Source organism: Anas platyrhynchos, chromosome 1 (genome assembly GCF_047663525.1).
Source record: "Anas platyrhynchos isolate ZD024472 breed Pekin duck chromosome 1, IASCAAS_PekinDuck_T2T, whole genome shotgun sequence".
NCBI classification, from domain to species: Eukaryota; Metazoa; Chordata; class Aves; order Anseriformes; family Anatidae; genus Anas; species Anas platyrhynchos.
Genome location: NC_092587.1, coordinates 75873096 through 75891814, shown reverse-complemented (window position 1 = coordinate 75891814; position 18719 = coordinate 75873096). Strand labels below are relative to the sequence as shown.

The following is an 18719-nucleotide window of genomic DNA, read 5'->3' as shown; positions in this document are numbered from 1 at the left end:
GGATCTCTTCTCACCTCTCTCCTTTCCCCTCTCTTCTCTCTCCTCTCCTCTTTAAATGGACCAACACCTTTTATAAATTGACTGAGAGACAATGATGGTCCAGGCTAGTTCCTAGGTGAATTAGGAACAATCTTTTGGGCAAATGTTCTAACCTGGAGTTTCATCTGAGAGGCAACTAAAATGGTTTTGTGAACGACTGGCCTGGCATAGCTGAGAGGTTTGTGGACTTCAGCCTCTGCTGCTTCTTACTAAAAAATCACCCTGAGTTCTAACAGGAAAAGTGCTCTAAGGAAAAAAAAAAATAGTTTCATTCCTTATAGCTTTTTTCCTTATATAACAGTGCCCTGCCAATATGTAACACTTCTGTTCAGACCTAGCAATGTGATTGAATCTAGTTTGCAAAGTAGTGGAGAATTCTGTCCCAAGATGTCTAAAAGGAACAGTAGTAAAAATCCCAATGGAAATGAGCATTGGAAAGCTTCTATGCTGACAACATATGAGCACAAGCTCTTGTTCATCTTAGCACAGAACTGTTGTAGCTGTCACTGAGCTCACTGTTAAGCAAAGCTGACCCACTTTGGTAGTAGAGCAGCTAATTGAAATCTGACTTAAGCCAGAAAGTGTAAGTTTCAGACTTATTTGGCATGGCTGAGCTATACCAGAATGAAAGTTCTATTTGTACAAGATAACAATCAATGAGAGTTATATCTGATGTAAGCTGGATTTAAAAAAAAAAAAAAGTAATTCTTACACACTTTGGACAATGGCAGCTGATGTGATTATGTTAGAATTGAAGATTTTTCAATTCCAACTGTCCATAAATAAGGAATTTGAACTCCACACTGATCTCTCTGAAAGTTCTTGATTGCACTGCAGAATCACCTTGTGAACTTGAGTATGCCACCAACTTTAGAAACCAGAAAAAAACAATTTTATTCTCTGCCTAAAAATTCCTCAGCTACCAATTCATATATCAAACCTATAGTTTTCATTTGAGATACAAACTGCATACAAAAATGTTATCCACTCCTGAGGTAAGGCTGAAGTGATGAGGGGAATCCACATTATTTATGCAAAGTTTTTCCTTCTTTTCCACTGTCAAATCATTCTTCTTGTGCATTTCTAAATCTTTTGCAAATTGTCATTCTCAGTTCAATGAATGTCTAATTTGAATTTATTACTTCTGTAACTGCTCTTTTTTTCCAAAAGAAACATAATACCAGTGTTCCATAACCACTTGATATTCTCTTCTTTTTACATTCAAAGATTGTCTTAGCTCTCTGAACCGGAATGTCATGCTGGCAGGTTCAGTTATTACCTATTGTGCTCCCTAACATGCTAAATTTTAAGACGTGAATGAATGTTATGCTCATCACCTGGATTCTAGAAGGGATTTAAATGGGTTGGAATTACTCCTCAGAACTACATTTAAACAAATGCAAGTTTCAGTCAAAAACAAGCCTGTGGAACATCTTCCTGTTTTGCTTTGGAGTTAGAGTGGCTTTATAAGGGAAATGTTTTCTCATCTAATCCTTGCTATCATGTGAATTCTAATAATTTGCTTGGTTTTCAACAGTCATGGTAGGAGGATATCCTCACTGAGGGCAATGGAGTATTTACAGTAAAGATGTTAGTCCTTAAAAGCCACTGAGTGAAAAAAACAGTGAAGCTGGCTCAGATCTGTTTTTCTCTGGATGTAGCTTTCATCTGTGGCTTTGCTAGTATTCCAATTTGCTGATAACAGCAAACAAATATAAGTGAGCATGACGCACTTCACAGATATTTTGCTTTGGCCTTGCTGAAAGTGAACATTATGGAACATAGTTCACAGATACCTGAGCTGGGTCTGACAAGCAGTGCATCCAGACTGCTGAGAGGTTGCTGAGCAAAAACACTGGCCTGGAGCTGAAAATCAGTCTTGCTGTGCTGTTGTTCTGCTTCATTTTGGCACACTAGCTCAATACAGAGCTGTTACCTCTAGTTCTCGAGCTGTCTTTGCACAGTACTCCACTGTTTGGACTAAATTTGTCTCCTGCACTGTCCCATCTGTTAAGTTCCATTTAACCTGTCCTTCAACTTGTTTAAGACGTATTTTCTGAACTCACTAGTCTAGCCTGCTCAGAAGTACACAATGAGATTTCATATTTCACACTACAGATTAGGTTAAAGGTGAGGATCTGGCAATATGGTTCAATGGAGGAAACTTCTGGAAAATAAGAACAGATGAAATGTGAGGACTCTATGACCTCAGTTTATACCTGCTAACAAAGAGCAAATTCTTGCTAATGGAAATGCACATCCTTTGAAAATGCACGACAAAAGTCATGTAAGAATGTGCAAAATAAAATATTTCTCATTTTCGGAAGATTAAAAAATGAATATTTTTTCATGTGGAGAGATGTCAGTGTGTTTATGTGTTAAATATGTTAAGTGTTTCCATGCAACAAAAGAAACAAAAGCTAGCAAGAAATAAGCCATAGTGTTTGTAAAAATCCCTTTCAGAACCATTCTCCCAATAGAGTTGGAGGGACTACGTATTTACAGTTAGTGAACATGTCCCAAATGTAGTTTGAATTACATTTTGTAAAGAATACATTCTTGGTGAGGAAGGAGACGAGAACAACAAACTTTTAGAGCTTAGCCAGGTTTGGTTGGTTGGTTGGTTGGTTGGTTGTTTTTGTTTGTTTGTTTGTTTGTTTGTTTGTTTGTTTTGTTAGCAGTTTAAAAAACATTTTAAATATGAAGCCAAGCATACTTGATAAAAGTTTTGCATAGTTTTGACTATGCAATTGTATTTCATCCCCTTTATGTGTTTACCCAACGTGCTAAAGAATTGCCCCACTTTCCATCTTTTATACACAATAGTTGAACAATCCAATTTATTTATTTATTTTTTTGTACAGTCTGCTATCTTTCTTACTACATGTAATTAAGATTTCTTCTCTGAAGAGGGCAAATCTGCGGTATTTTTAAGAGCTGTTTTGCAGAGTCATCAGTGGTATCTAAATGCTCCAGAAACATTAATTAATTTGTTTACCACACACATATTAAGGGGGTAGTTACATTATTGATATTCTTTTAGGAAAGTTTTATTTTTATTTTTTTTAAAAAGCTTTTATTAACCTCAGAGCACAAGGTCCCATGGAATTCCAATACAGATGCAAATGCTCAGCATTTCAGCAGATCAGACTCAAAAATATCAAGGTAGTCTCTCAGAAAAGGAAGAACACAGTTAGGGACTGAATGTAAAAGATTGGTGTTAGAATAAGCCAAGCATCATACTGGAGCTCTGTGTCACTCTCAGTATTTTAATTCAGCTTTATTTTCTTTTCCTTTTCTCTACCTTTAAGATAAGTTCTTAAGCATGTACTCAGCATGGAAAGTCACAGTCTAAATAGCTTTATGTCTGGCCAAGTTCTGAAGTATGGAAAGCAGCTAACAAAGGTCAGAAAGTCATAACTATAGATAGTATTTTCTGCTCAGCCTATAATAATGGTTAAATCTATTACAGTCACTGAAGTTATGGAGTCAAATGCAATCAGAATCAGACTGTGCATCTAGCATTAGCAGTGATAATGACAGAGCTCATTGAGAGTCAGTCACGTTCTGTGTAGCTCACGCAGTCTACATGGTGCCCGTGCTGTTGACCTTGGCGAGGGTAACCTTGATGTTCCCAGAAGTGAAACATCATGTAAGACTAAGCGGATTGCCATTTAATTGTAATCATTGGCACCTCATTAGCATTATTCTTTTTTAGACTACTTTGTAGTGACTTTGCAGTGGATACCAGTGATAAACATTTGAACTTTTTAGCATGGGTTAAATAAGTATTGTGGATTTTCTTCCCATTGTGATAAGGTTTTCACTACACAGCTCTTGCCAGTTTCTGTTTCACTAATTTATTTGTGAGCCAGAAACTCTATATCAGAGGGACAGAAAAGCCTGCTTTCTTTTAATGTCCTTACTCCTATTCCTGGAATACTTTTGTGAATGTAAAAATCTAATACGCAGTTATTCACAAAGATCTCAGCATCCATCAGTAAAATGCAGTCACCTCTAGCTAGAACAACACCAGGTACTGTCAATGCACAGGAACATTGTGACAGTAATAGGGACATGTGGCAAGGAATCTGCTTGGTAAATGCAGCCATAGTGGAGAATTTCAGTGTGGAGCAGTAATTAATAGATACTGAGAGAAGGTGAATCCTTTGCACCTGCCTTTGCTGTTAAAACTTAATGATTCCAAACCTGAGCTTTCTTTGTCTGTTTTGTTTAGTTTTCATTTATCTCAATAAAGAGACAGCTGCAAAATTTAGAAGTGACTTCAAAATAATTTGGGGTGGCTTATCTAGGGGTTTAACTTACATCTGCCTCTAGAAATTAACTGAGTTAAAACTGAACTAAAAAGAGCAGCAAATAGTAGTGGTGGACTTAGAGGAAGAACAGCTCTGAGCATCAGAAAATATCTCATTTTCTATTTTCTTTGTTCCATTGGAATTTGTGGCTGAGTTGTAATATTCCACCTCTCCATAACTTTAATAACTCCATTTCTCTCTTGCCTACCTATGATTCCCAGCAGACTACCCAGCCACCAGATCTCTTTTTGTCCCCATTCCATTTCTCTTCTCTCCCCCCTATACCTTCAGTTACCAGCAACTTCCCTACTCTACCAATTTTTCCAACAAGTCCAGGAAAGAGGCAAAATAATGTGGCCAGTCAGCAGGCCAGACAGCACAGATCCTTATGTATCATCGGATCATTAACCTGTGCCTCCTTCCACTGCTCAGCTGCCATTTTTTTTCATAAACATGCAGGAACCAGGACTTGTCTTTTGCCATCAGTCTCTTTGAAGTTGATTAAATGGCTAAAAAAAGAGGCAGAGAGACCACATTCACAAGTAATTCCCTGGGGAAATCAAGCTTAACTTGAGAAACTTTCTTTATGGTGCTAAGTCTGATGGGCACATCACTTAAGTGTCTTGTTTGTTTATATTGTTATTTAACAGTTTGACATTGACAAAGAAGCAGGAGAAAGACAGATTTACCATCGGTATTGTATGGAACGGGCATCTGTACATTGTGCCCATGTGTTCACCACAGTCTCACAGATAACGGCTATAGAAGCAGAACACATGCTTAAAAGAAATCCTGGTAAGACCTGAATTGTTTTCTTATATTTCCTCTCAGTATCTACATTTTCTCACACTGAATTAAAATAACAGACAGGCATATAAACATGAAGTGCAAGGCACTTCGTGTCCATACATGTGACTACACTACAGAGAATAACTAGTTTACAAAAGAAATGTGCAGACGATATCACTTGAAACACATTCTAGTAGCATACGTAATGTGGAAGAAATTGAGTTCAGCACCATTCAATAGCTACATTCTGTACTGTTTTGGGAGAGCATTAGTTTACCTCTATGGATAATATGTTTTCTTCGCAGGGATAGCTAAGCTTCAGGAGTATTGTCTACTGAGGTAGACATATATTATCACTATCTTCCAGTTGACCAGAGGTCAACTGATGAAAGCAGAAGGTGGAATATTTGTAATACATTTCACCAGTTTTTACACAGTGTGAGATTGGTTGCTTTGCTAGTACGAAGCAATATGCTCTTTTGAAACTATAGCAAAAGTTTTCATGTGTGAACCAGTGTTAGATGTGTTGTACTTTCCAGTGTTAACCCTGTTTTTCTCTAGTTAATATTGCAAATGATGAGAAAGACAAAAAAAATAAATCACAAATGAATGCACTTCATTTGCCTATATTTCTCACAGCTAGAAACAGCAGTGTGGTTATAACCATCATGATTTTAGAACCTAATCATGATAATCATGGCCAATGATTTTGGACAAATCATGAACCATGATTTTCCACTAGACCAATCAGTACAGTTTAAAAAAATAGTTGATATGCATGCCCAAAACTTTGTCCAATTTTTCCCTTTGCACTTGTCTTATAAAATATGGAATTTATCTTCAAACCTTACTGTATTCCATGCATGGAGTTTGAGGAAGGTAATAATCCGAGCTTGGTGTGTCATTGAAATACCGTTTAAAACAGCACAGTGCTCTAGAAAGATAAGCCACAATAATCCATTCACAAGAATGCATCATAGGGGAAAAACTGCAAAACAGTTTTGAGACCATTTAGTAGGTGTGCTTATATCTTAGTTGATTATTTTAAGTATAGCAATGCTCAAAGAACTTTTGGTTTAATTTTGGTTTGCTTATTCTTTATAGATTTATTTTAGGTGAATTGCAGTGCTAATTATAGCTCTGAGACTGCTATCCCTATTACCTTCAATGCTTGAAGCCACATCACAGTTTATGCATTAGTATAAAGGTGAGGTTATCCATTGGATCCTCTGTCTCATTACTGACCAACTGACAATAGCATGATGAAATTAGAAGAAATTTCCTTTTTAAGCATGACAGCCACATCCTAAAAGTAATTTGTGTCTGGTCACCTAACCGGGGATCTTTCTGAAAGGACTTGTTTCTTGTCAAGGGCAGAGAACTCAACCTCTGAAAATCAGACTTTTGAAGCTGTTTTATATTGGCATGAGGCTTCTCCACACAATAGCTTTAATTAAAAATCATAGTTTATGTTTAGGTATTTTAGGAGATTGAAATCAATCTGAATCCAGTTTAATTTGGGAGAGGAAATCTGCATATTGCAGATAGAACTTCAGGTGAAGCTGAAGGGAATTCCATACCCAGAGATTTACAGGCCTGAGCTTTTTGTGTATTTTTGAAACTTTGAAGAAAGCAAGTAAATATATTTAATGCTTGGGTTAAAAAATGTTGACAAATACCATACTTCATGTTGATAGAGCTACCAAGAAATTCCATAGGAATTGGTACCACAAATCCTAGGGGACAATTATAAGTGGAAAATATGTTCTGATGGGAATAACTACTTCATTGTTACTTTAAATCTTAGACCACAAATAAACTGTGTAGGGGGTCTATTCTCACACTATTTATTCTTTCTATAGTTGTGAAATCAACATAGATGTTGGCTGTTCAGAAACGTCAGCAAACTCTCAGTAAATCATTAAGCTTGAGTTCTGCAAAGGAACATGAATAGTGAAAGAATTTTTAAAATCAACTTCATGATCACTTTAGAAAACAAGCTTTTAAAAGGGGAGTGCAGAATTGGCACAAAATTGTTATCTTTTGTTTGCACTTGAATTTATTGAGAGGTAAGCTTCACAACAAAGTTGTTAACTAAAACCAGTTGAGGAAATGTGATAAGTACAGCGGTCTCTGATATTTCTCATTCATATTAAACTTGGATTATAATTTACATTACAAATGTCATCACATAGAAAAGCCTCTTTAAAACTATAGAGGGCTTTTGCATCAGGACAAAGGGCACTTTGCCATGTGTATAGAGTGTGCATAATAAGATAAAGTGTGTAGTCTAAACCTGGCAGAATGACTGCTTACATCAGACAGATTTCACATGCTGCCATAGTGCTTCAGTTTTAGGAGTACTAAATTTGATCAGTAATTTATCAATTTGTTTGTCAAAAGCTGGAGTGTCTGATGTTAAACCGATTTTTTTTGATCATGCAAGATTCTGTCAGTGATCATAAGTTATATTGCCATGATTTGAAAACTGATATTGTGGGATTTCTAATATTTACATTCAGTTATGAAACATATTTTTTGTTACCAGTAGAGAAGACTTTGAATCAAAATTCCAACATATTTAGGTATCAGTTAAGATCTAAATCTAGACTTTGAATCTGCATATATTTGATCAAAGCCACAGGAGTAAATGCTGAAAAAGTGAGTCAACCCTGAAACTGCAATTTATCAAACGAAAACATCATACTGTACTGTTATTACTTAAATCAATGCCAGTTTATTTCCTGTGAATACAGAAGATGAATCATTCTGATTTCATCTACTTGGGATGATTTTAAAACAAAAATATCATTAATACATTAAAGAAAACAAAAGAACCCCACATTTAAAACAGGAACAAAGCCCTCTTTCATCACTTTTTCCACAAAGGCAAGGGTACATTTCTTCACACATATTCAAAATGTTATTGTATGTTGAGCAGAAATAGTGAAATGGATGCTTTGAAAGACCATGCTTATTTTGTACTGCAAAGGCTTAAGAGACAGATCAAGCCCCGTTACTGATGAAAGGGTAAATGGAGCTGCATTTGAATCAAAGAACATTTGAGTGGGTGATACACAGCCTGCTGCTGCTGGGTGAGAATGTCCAAAATGCACTGATAATAATATAATAAATACCAGACAGTGGACGGAAACTGGCCAGCAATACCCCCATCAAGGATTCTTATTTTGTTGGGAAGAGCTTGAAAGTAGTTACAGTATCAAAGCTAAGTCCTGCATGAGCCAGTTCTCCCATGCTGAGTAAGTAGTTCAGAGGAAGGAGAAGATACACTGTTGGCAAACACAAGGAGAAATGGAGGGTGTTTCAGCTCTTTTAATGAAATACTTGTATCAGCCCACACAGGACTTTGGTCAGAGTAGCTCCACTGTAGTTCTCTGGTTATGGGCAGCAGAAAGCAAGAAGGACTCAAGATTTCTTGTTAGTGTCACCAAAACTCTCCTTTCTTGTCACGGAGAATCAAATCTCTGGAGCTTAACAAGCAAAAATTTCTGGTAAATGCTGGTCTTCAGTTTGAAATATGCTATTTCAAGAGAAATCCATCAAAATTTTTGGTGTTCCATGGTTACTAATAAAGGTTGTATTTTTATCTACTGCCATTTAACATAAAGAGTCCCAGAACACTTCATAAGGTAAAGAGTTATCAGAGATCATTTACTTGGACGGGAAATACAAATACTGGTAAAGTAGACTAAATTTCAAGGAAGTCATTAAAAATGGCCATGACATTTGCCTGAAAAAGGTCAGGCAAGTATATTGGACAGAATATGGAGAACTGATTGAACTTATTTTAAATGACCGTGATAAGAAAAGGGACCTGGGGTTATTGTTTGATAGCCAGTTGAACATGAGCCGGCAGCGTGCCCAGCTGGCCAAGAAGGCCAATGGCATCCTGGCTTGTATCAGGAATAGTGTAGCCAGCAGAACCAGGGAGGCGATCGTCCCCCTCTGCTATGCTCTGGTGAGGCTGCACCTTGAGTACTATGTTCAGTTTTGGGCCCCTCAGTAAAGAAAAAACATCAAGGCCCTAGAGCGTGTCCAGAGAAGGGCTATGAAGCTGGTGAAGGGCCTGGAGCACAAGTCCTGTGAGGAGGGAACTGGGGTTGTTTAGTCTGGAGAAGAGGAGGCTCAGGGGAGACCTTATTGCTCTCTGAAACTACCTGAAAGGAAGCTGTGGGGAGCTGGGGGTCAGCCTCTTCTCAAATATAGCTAGTGATAGGACTAGAGGGAATGGCTTCAAGTTGTGCCAGGGGAGTATTAAGTCGGATACTAGGAGAAATTTCTTTACCAAAAGGGTTGTGCTGCATTGTAATAGACTGCCCAGGGAAGCGGTTGAGTCCCTGTCCCTAGAGGTCTTCAAGAAATGTGTAGATGTAGAACTTAGCAACATGGTTTAGTGGTGGACTTGTCTGTACTAGGTTAAAGGTTGGACTAGATGATCTTTGAGGTATTTTCCAACCTAAGTAATTCTGTGATTCTATGTATTCAGCTGAAGGAGCCTTGGATGTTTTAAAGATGTCATGTTGAGTGTCCCCAGAAATAAGAGACAGTTTGTATTAGGTCAGATGCTTAATGCTATAGCAAACCTCTGCTTTTGAGGGGAAGGAACAGAAAAAAAATGAATGTCAGGCATCATTGACTGAAAGACCACAATGGCAATAACTTCAAGCCCTGTATTAAGTGGCAAGCAAGAGCCAGTGCTCTTAATAGTAATCTTGATGTGAATGGGGACAGTTAACTATATGTACTGAGATCAAAGGAAATGCTGTTTCTTTTTTTTTTCACGAAGAAGTGGTAGGGAATGGTATTTTTCGTGAAGGTCATTTGGATGTTGCATAAAGCTTTAACAATGACTACAGCTGATGATTGTGGTTACTAGACATCTGATGACACTTATCAGGTGTACAAGTATGAAATCAATGCTGATGCATCGTCTAATAATTAGAGTTTCTTCCTTCTTTGAAGATTCTTTGAATTTGAAGAATCTCTGGTGTAATCTAGTGTCAGTCTACTGAAGTCAGCTGTGTTACTGTGAAGGTACTGGCCCCTCTTTCTTTTCCACACACAGCTTTAATAAATAAACTCAAAGGGAAGAAAACGACATTCTTTCCATTTACTTTAACTAGATTTAGGGCAAGCCTTTAAATAGCTGCTGTGCTGTACCAGAAAGGTGAAGGGTGACAGAATTTCAGTGTTGGCTGGAACAAGCTGCACCTATCCATAACTCTAACTTAGAAGGTACTGTATATGAGCAAATTTTAACTGCATGATGCTTTGGTATTTTTGAGAAGAGCTGCTATAAAAGTGTAAAACATAATATTCTGTGGCTATTTGAAGGAGAAATCCAACAGCTTAATGAAAGATGGTCCCTTCAGAAAGGTTTCTGATACACTCTTTTCTGGTAAATCCTCATAAGTCTGGATAGAACAGACTGTTTTGCCATGCAGTGAGCAAGTGCATAGTATGGCACAATTTCTGCTTTCAAGAGCTTTCAATGTACAGTAATAAAGCAGGCAACAGTGATGTCAAGATTAAAGTGGTGAAGGTTGTATTGAACAAAAAATGACCAAATGGAAGCATAATTTCTGTCCTGATAGGGCAAAAGGGACCTTTCTATCCATCAGGGTCTATGCTAATGCTGAGTACAGGTCAAAATGATACAAAGCCATTTCAATACTGTAGACAGTGGAATACCACATGCAATAGCTCTGAGGAGAAAACTGGTGGAAAGCATTGTGTTAGGCAGTGCTGTTCTCTAGCTATGAGTAATAAGACTATATTAACTGTTCACATGCTGACACTGAAAGACACTGGTTCTTTCCTTAAAGATTTCTCTGACTCTGAAGATGTCTACCTCTGCCTTTTCTCTGCTTTTCCAGATGTTGTCACCCCAAATGGCTTGAACATTAAGAAATTTTCAGCAATGCATGAGTTTCAGAATTTGCATTCCATGTACAAGGCTAGGATCCAAGAGTTCATTCGAGGTCATTTCTATGGGTATGCTTTTACTTTTCAAAATTCAGCAATGGTTGTCCAACTATTAAAAAAAAAAAAAACCCTACAAAAAAAAAACCAACAACAATTAAAAAAATAAACAAACAAACAAAAAAACACAGGAAGAACAACAAATACTTCATAATGGAGGTGAAATATTACCAACTTAGTCAAATATCAATCTGGGATTTCTCAATCAGAAGCCGAAGGAATTTCAGACACCAGCTCTAGCCCTGCTTAACATCTTATGGAATCAGGCAGAAGGTCAGAAGGTCAGATGGTCTTTTGTTTTGTTTTGTTTTGTTTGTTTGTTTCTTTTTCCAATTATTTACCCAAGATAGAGTTTATCAGATTAAGATAGTCACCGTAATTTAAAGAAAAGCCTCTTTGTCATTGTTTTCTTGAGACAGTAAATTCCTCCAGAATAGAAAGCTAGTGTGTGTTTTGTATGATTACATCTTGAAAAACATTTTGTGTTTGTCTGTTTTTTTGCTTGGTTTCAGCCACCTTGACTTCAGTCTTGAAAAGACATTATTTTTCTTCATTGCTGGGAGATATGAATTTTCCAACAAGGGAGCTGATATGTTTCTAGAAGCCTTATCAAGATTAAACTTTTTGCTGAGGGTAAGAAAGCTTCTGGAAATGTAGAAAAAGTAGATCTTACACTCAAACTTTCCTTACTATGGAAGTGACATGCAAGAATTTCCATGCAATATTCTTGGTTTACAGGAAAATAATTACGGAATATTCAAAGTTTTCATAAAGCTTTCTCCCTGAATCATCAGAACATACAACACTCCCAGGTTGCTTAAAAATAATTACTTACATAGTTCAAGAAGTTAATCTGTGGTTACGACCCTCGTTTTTAAAGAAAAGTACTAAAAATATGCTTAAAGAATTAGCTCTGAAGGTATACTTATCAGAAGGCAAATAAAAAATCATCCTGTAATGATGCAACTTTAAAACATCTTTTTAATGCAATCACATAATTGATTAGAACCTGACCGTGATTTTTTTTTTGACTACTATTATCATATTGGATGGGAATCTTGCATTCAAATTCCAAGTACAACAGTGTCCTGATGAGTGAGCATGGGGAGGCCAGTCACTGCACAATGCTTCTGTTTTCTCAGATAAAAATGAATGCAATGTTTCTTAGTTTGTGTATGGAGTACTTTAATGGAGAAAAGACCTAGACCTTGTCATGACCAAAGAGCAGAGAGAGTGACCTCTGCAACTGAGGTCACTGAAAACATCTCCAGATGTGTCACAAGGACTATATTAACAATAAATAAATATATATATTTTTTTTTTTTTTAAAAAAAAAAAAACAAACTGATCAGTTTTCAGTCATCTCACAAGTTGTCCCAGTCTCTCTTTTGTACTTTGTCACTTAAATGATGTGGAAAATCTGAATAAAAACCTTGATGCAGTATTGTCAGCAGGGCTGACAAAATACTGGTGTTCAAGGCCCTGAGTACACTTGTTCTACTGCTGCCTTCTATTAGAATGTCATTAGAGCCTGTGGATTTCCTGGAAATACTAATCCACTCACTCACACAACAGATCACCTCATATAACTTAAGGATTTCCTCCACAACTTTGCCAAATACCTGTGTTTTGTTGTTTGGCAATGCTGTGCAAAAATAGCTACCTTTTATTGGCATTTACACAGCTATGAACTATAAATGCTGATAACATACATGTAGAAGGTCTTGCATGGTAAGAAGGAAAGAACTGCTTAAGCAATTATTGCAGTATTCTATTATTTTATCTGATGACTGATGCAAAACAAATGACAAGCAGCTAGGTTGATGGAAAATCAACAGAAACTGAGGTTAGTTTTCCAGAGTACTCTAGAAGTGTACTGGGGCTTGCTTTTCCCATTAGCTGAACATGGCTTTATTGTGCTACTGTTCCAAAGAACACTTGCTCTGTCATTAATTCTGGAGAGATGATTTGTCTGGGAACAGCACAATAACCTGTACCACCTGTGAATCTGAGAATTATAGTGCTTCTTGAACAAGTCTCCAGCAGTGTGCCTGAACCTCAAAAATACATAGCATTGGATAGAATTATTCTACAGTATAAAATCATTTTCCTTTACTACTAAAACACTTGACTGATATGTCAAAGATAAAGTATGTATATTATGGCAGATTGTTAATATACGCTGAGAAAATAGCATAATGGATTTTGGACCTGCCCTGAAGAAAGGGAAGGGAGGAATCTTAAAATGATAGATTAATCTTATTATTTTGTACTGCATGTTTTCCTATACTTCATTCTGAGAGAAGGTGTGCTAACAGCATGTTTGTGTGTCTAAAGTTTAGAGGAGAGGCAATTAAAAATAATGCAGTTTTTACAGCTCTGAACATAGTTTACTCTCAGTTTTCTTTAAAGAGCTGCTGACATGAGTAAACCTCTTTCTGCTCCCTGTGAGGAGTTTCCCTATAACCAAATTGTCATTTTTTTTTGTCATGTAGTTTTTGTCTTTGGAGTGAGATGGATGTGAGAGATGATCAAGAAGTTACTAGCAGTTCTTTGTGTACCTGGCAGATTTTGTGCTAGGAGTTCAGGTACACAGTGGTTGCTGATAACATCTCTTTCAGAACATTCATCTGAGGCAGTGTTACTATGGAAGATAGTTCTGCTGGTTATAGAGAATCCCTTGCCCTGTGGCTGACCATACCCCAGCTAGTAAATTAATTTCTCACCCCTTTGAGCCAACCACATTTATGTCACATGAGAAAATCTGTGTTGTATTTTTAACTCTTTCTGTTTATTTTCACATCCTAAGCCATGGTCCTTAAGCCATGAGAAGTCAGGGAGATCCATGTTGCCCAAATTGGAACTCGGCAATTGACATGTTTGCCTGTATCTGTTTTCAGCTATACTTCTGACTTGACAAAAACTTCACAGCTGAAAGGAAAGTAATAAGATCAGAGCCTTCTTGGATAACTAATCAAAGTGTATTTAGTTTTGCTGTGGCTAATGCTTAGTGTTAAAGTGGGCAATGATACCATGTGGTGAGATTCTTTTTTCCTCTCTGTCTCATGTCCATGCAGGTACATAAGAGTGATGTTACAGTTGTTGTGTTCTTCATTATGCCAGCAAAGACAAACAATTTCAATGTGGAAACCCTGAAAGGACAAGCAGTCCGGAAGCAGCTCTGGTAATTACCATTGTCACTGAAGGTCTTGTGTAGTCAAATAAGGAGACGTGCAAATGTTTCTGATTAATAATAATGCTTTCTTTTTGCTCTGCTAAAATCAAGGATTGTGAGTAACATTTTGATTGTGAGAATGTATTTGTGGGGATGAAAGAGATGGGAATGATAAATAAGGGTAAATTATATATTTTTTGTTCTAGGTTATTTTTAGTGAAGTTTTCTTGTCATGTTTTGTAACAAGGTAGCAGCCAGTACTTGGTTTGTAGTGACAAAGTCAAATGCTCCAGAAAACCTAGTCTTCTGGATTTGTTCTGTTTCTTCCTTTGGACTTGACACTGAGCTGCCACAAAATAAGGACTGCTTGCTAATTTACAGGAGTAAGCTTCTCTGCCATAAGTGGGGAAAAAACCCTACCTAATTACATCTGCTCTCTTATTAAGAAATATGGAAAGTGTTCTGTCTAATCCAGCAGAAAAATAGCAGTTGATATCAATTGTGTGTAATTTTCTATATAGTTTACAATGAGCGATGGCTAGACCCAAGTGGTGAAACTTGCAATTACAAAGAAAAACGCTCACAGTCCTCATTTTAACAGTTTTTCATTTTACAACTTTGAACAAAAAAGCAAATTAGGGGCAGAACTCAACATGCAGCTCTAAACTCACCTCCCTTTAATGGCTAAGTGATTCTGCACAGGAGGGGACATACTAAAACTGCACAGGAGCAGTGACAGAAATAGTTCAACATAGGTGATTGAACTTATTTAGCTCTTGCTATATCTGAAAAGATGACAAATAGGAAAGATCTATTTACTCTCTAGATTATCTCCAGAGTCATCTCTCAGCAATTCTGGGGGACTTGCAGGAATCATTCTACCTGGTTACCACTCTGGAAACAGGTGCCAAAAGGGTAGAGGGTGAAATTAATTGCTCATCTGTGGCTTCCTAAAAGCAATGCATCTGAGCTGCTTTCACTGCTAGTAGAGAGTGGTGGTTCTCTCCAGATAATGATTCATCCTATACCACCTCAGGAAGAGTCTAAGATGAGTGAAGGGAATCATCCCCTGAAATTGATTGTCACCATTGATTGATATGCAGAGGATTTACACAACTGGTTTTAACTGTAGATGGCTAAAGTGAGGTAACATAGCCAGAGTTTTTAATAAGACCTCTATATGCAGGAACTGGCTATTCAGATGGAAATACTGTTGAATCCTGAAGTGAATTCAAGTGAAGTCACTGCTGTCATAGGGCCAGGATCTGGCTCTGAATTAACTACAGGAAAATAATGTAAGCACAGTGAGAAACAGCCATGCTTGCAACAAGCCATTGTTTGCTTCTACTGTGTTTTTGATATGAAGTATGTAATGTTTGAATGCAATGCAACAGGTTTATATTAAATAAATAATATATGATATATTAGTAAAGTTTATTTAAATAAAATATGAAAAGGTTTTTCCCTGCTTTATCTCTACTACATGGTTGTTTCTCTGGTACTCAGTAATGCAGGTGCAATGGTAACAGTAAAGGTAACTTTAAAGATGTGAAATCACACAAAAAAAATGCTGTTTCCAGCTATTCTTCCCACTATGCTCTGTGAAAAGCAAAAGAGTCTTTGTGTCCTCACATGAAGAACTGTCATGGTCAGCATCTGGAGCTGGTGGATAAAAACGCCTGATATGAGTGTTAATAATATTTTTAGTTGATTTTAAGGATGTCACAGAACTTAAATGCTAGAAGACATTGGCAGTTATTGAGGAATACATGATGGCTGATCTGGGATATAGAATCACTTTTTTCCTCTCTTTATGAAACAGCAGCATATCCTATCTGAGTTAAGTTTTGGAGATTGCTCATGGCATTAGTCAATGAAAATACAGTTTTGAGGGGACTAGCTTACTGACATTTGGATCAATTTGTTTTGACCTTAAGTTGCTTTACGTCTCATCCACAATTAACTCATCCACTACTGTATCTTTGTGAGCTGGAAGAGAGCAACTAAAAATTAGTATGTCAATTTTCAGCTTGGTGAAGTTTAGGATTTCACTTCACAAGTTTTGTCTTAGCCCAAAATCAAATTCTTAGAAAGTAGGAAAGAAGGAAAAGTTCCATGAAAGAGAGCATTTTAGTCAAATTGAGCATGTGTGCGCTATATTTTAAACAGCACTTTCATCTGTATTTTCAAGTTATTTATTATAGAGATAGGATAATATAAATGGCTCTTTATATTTAGAATAGCTGTTTGCTGGTGTTCTTTCTCAACTAAAATATAACACTTCTGGGTTTTATTATTGGCTTAAAACATAGCCCATGATTTTCAGGAAGTTTTTTGTGTGTTTGTTTGCAAACTATTTTTTGTCAAACTACTTGTTAGTCTAACTCTTATTTTCAAAAGTCTTTAAGTTAAGAAACAGGTCTGAAATTGAAGGAAAAAGCTTGCTTTAAAATCCTTATTTATTTACCTCTCATATCCTACATCTTTCATAAAGTCATGTTAAGTTGGGAACCTCCGAGTCTTGATTAGTGTCCAATGTCAATTATTATGTTTCTTTACTTAAGAGTCATGTAAATGCTCTTGTCCTGGTTTCAGTTAGCACAGAATTAATTTTCTTCCTAGTAGCTGGTGGAATGCTGTGTTTTGGCTTAGGATGAGAAGAGTGCTGATAACACCCCGATGCTTTAATTGTTGCAGAGCAGTGCTTATACTAAGCCAAGGACATCTCAGCCTTTTGCTCTGTCCTGCCAACGGGCAGGCTGGGGGTGCAGTAAGAGCTGGGAGGGGACAGACCCAGGACAGGTGACCCAAACTAGCCAAAGGGGTATTCCATACCATCTGACGTCATGCTAAACAATATATAGGGGTGGCTAGCTGGGGGGAGGGGGCCGGACTGCTCGGGGTTAGGCTGGGCATCGGTCAGCGGGTGGTGAGCAATTGCATTGTGCATCACTTGTTTGTACATACTATTACTTTCGTATTATCACCATTGTATCATTATTATTATTATTGTTATTATTATTTTTGTTATTATTATTTTCCTGTCTTATTAAACTGTCTTTATCTCAACTCACGGGCTTCACTCTCCATTTCTCTCCCCCGTCCCAGAGAGGGAGGGGGGAGGGTGAGCGAACGGCTGCGTGGTGTTTAGCTGCCGGCCGGGTTAAACCACGACAGCTCTCTTTTTCATCGCAGAGATATAGTGTGGTTTTCTGATCAAAGTATTGAAAGTAATCACTGTTGAGTTCTGCTTCTGGATTTGGCAGTTTGTCCATCATTGAAGGCAAATCATATCCTCAGTTGCAATGAATCTGTCGGTATGGCTGTTGGTCAGGTAAAAGACCTTTGAGAATGAGACCTCTGTCTGTTTCAGCATTCTTGGTTCCATCAGTATACAAGCACAATTTGATTTCCAGCAGCAGGAATCTCTTTTTTTCTTTGTCCTGGAGCTCGTGTTTATACATAAATCTATTTATTTTCCTAGGGACACTGCACAATCTGTGAAAGAAAAGTTTGGAAAGAAACTCTACAATGCCTTGCTAAAGTGAGTGTGTAGGTTATTTTGCTCTGCCTTGCAAACCCACATATTCAGCTGGTTTACCTGTGATATACTTGTGCTTCTACTCTGTAGAAGAAATTTTGGAATCCACAGAAAGGACATAGGTGAAGGATATGGGATGTTCTATTCTGTAAACAGGATACAGGATCAGCAAATTACAGAGAAAAACAAAACAAAACAAAACATACTAGCATACTACTGTGGAGTCTTAAGAGACATGAAGATGTTTAAGTAGCACTGAGGCTTACTCACTGACAAAAGCAATCTACCTCAGCTTAAAAAATCACCAGAGACAAGTATGAATTAGTGGATTGTTCATAACCCTTTCAAAAGACAGATTATGTGAGCTGGAAGTGAATGACTCACAGCACAGCTGGGAGGACTGGAACTTCAGCAAAAATAAGGTGTGACTGAAAAACAGAAAAAATAATAATAATTCTAGCTTTTTTGGAAGCTAATTGGAAGGACAGCAAGTGTATGAGAGAATAAAATGTAGGAAATATAGGAGGGCCATGAAAACTAAGGAAAGATTCATGTTGACATCAGCAGACTTCAGAACAGACTGCATTTGCTCTTTCTTCATTTTTTTAATGCAACTTTAATTCTCATTATTAAGCTCATAATTAAGCTCATTATTAAGTAAGCTTGTAGTTCTAGTTGTCAGAAAGACTAATAATAAGTCATTTGGTAAAGTAGGCTCTGTGTTGCCTCTGCAGAGGAGAAATTCCAGACTTGAACAAGATTCTTGACCGGGATGATATAACCATTATGAAAAGAGCCATCTTTTCAACTCAGGTCAGAAAACATACTGTTTACACAAACATCTGTTGTGGATGGT

At 37.2% G+C, this 18719-nt stretch overlaps 1 protein-coding gene across 3 annotated transcripts in view; it reads left to right on the top strand.

Moving 5' to 3' along the window:
• Positions 1 to 18719, top strand: part of GYS2 (glycogen synthase 2) — a 51146-nt gene that overhangs the window by 20537 nt on the left and 11890 nt on the right. For all 3 annotated transcript variants that reach the window (XM_013102947.5, XM_013102945.5, XM_013102946.5), the window contains 6 exons: positions 5006 to 5150; positions 11042 to 11159; positions 11660 to 11780; positions 14225 to 14331; positions 17807 to 17866; positions 18598 to 18676. In XM_013102947.5, coding sequence (XP_012958401.1) covers positions 5006 to 5150; positions 11042 to 11159; positions 11660 to 11780; positions 14225 to 14331; positions 17807 to 17866; positions 18598 to 18676 — 630 coding nt within the window. The remainder of the gene's footprint in view (positions 1 to 5005; positions 5151 to 11041; positions 11160 to 11659; positions 11781 to 14224; positions 14332 to 17806; positions 17867 to 18597; positions 18677 to 18719) is intronic.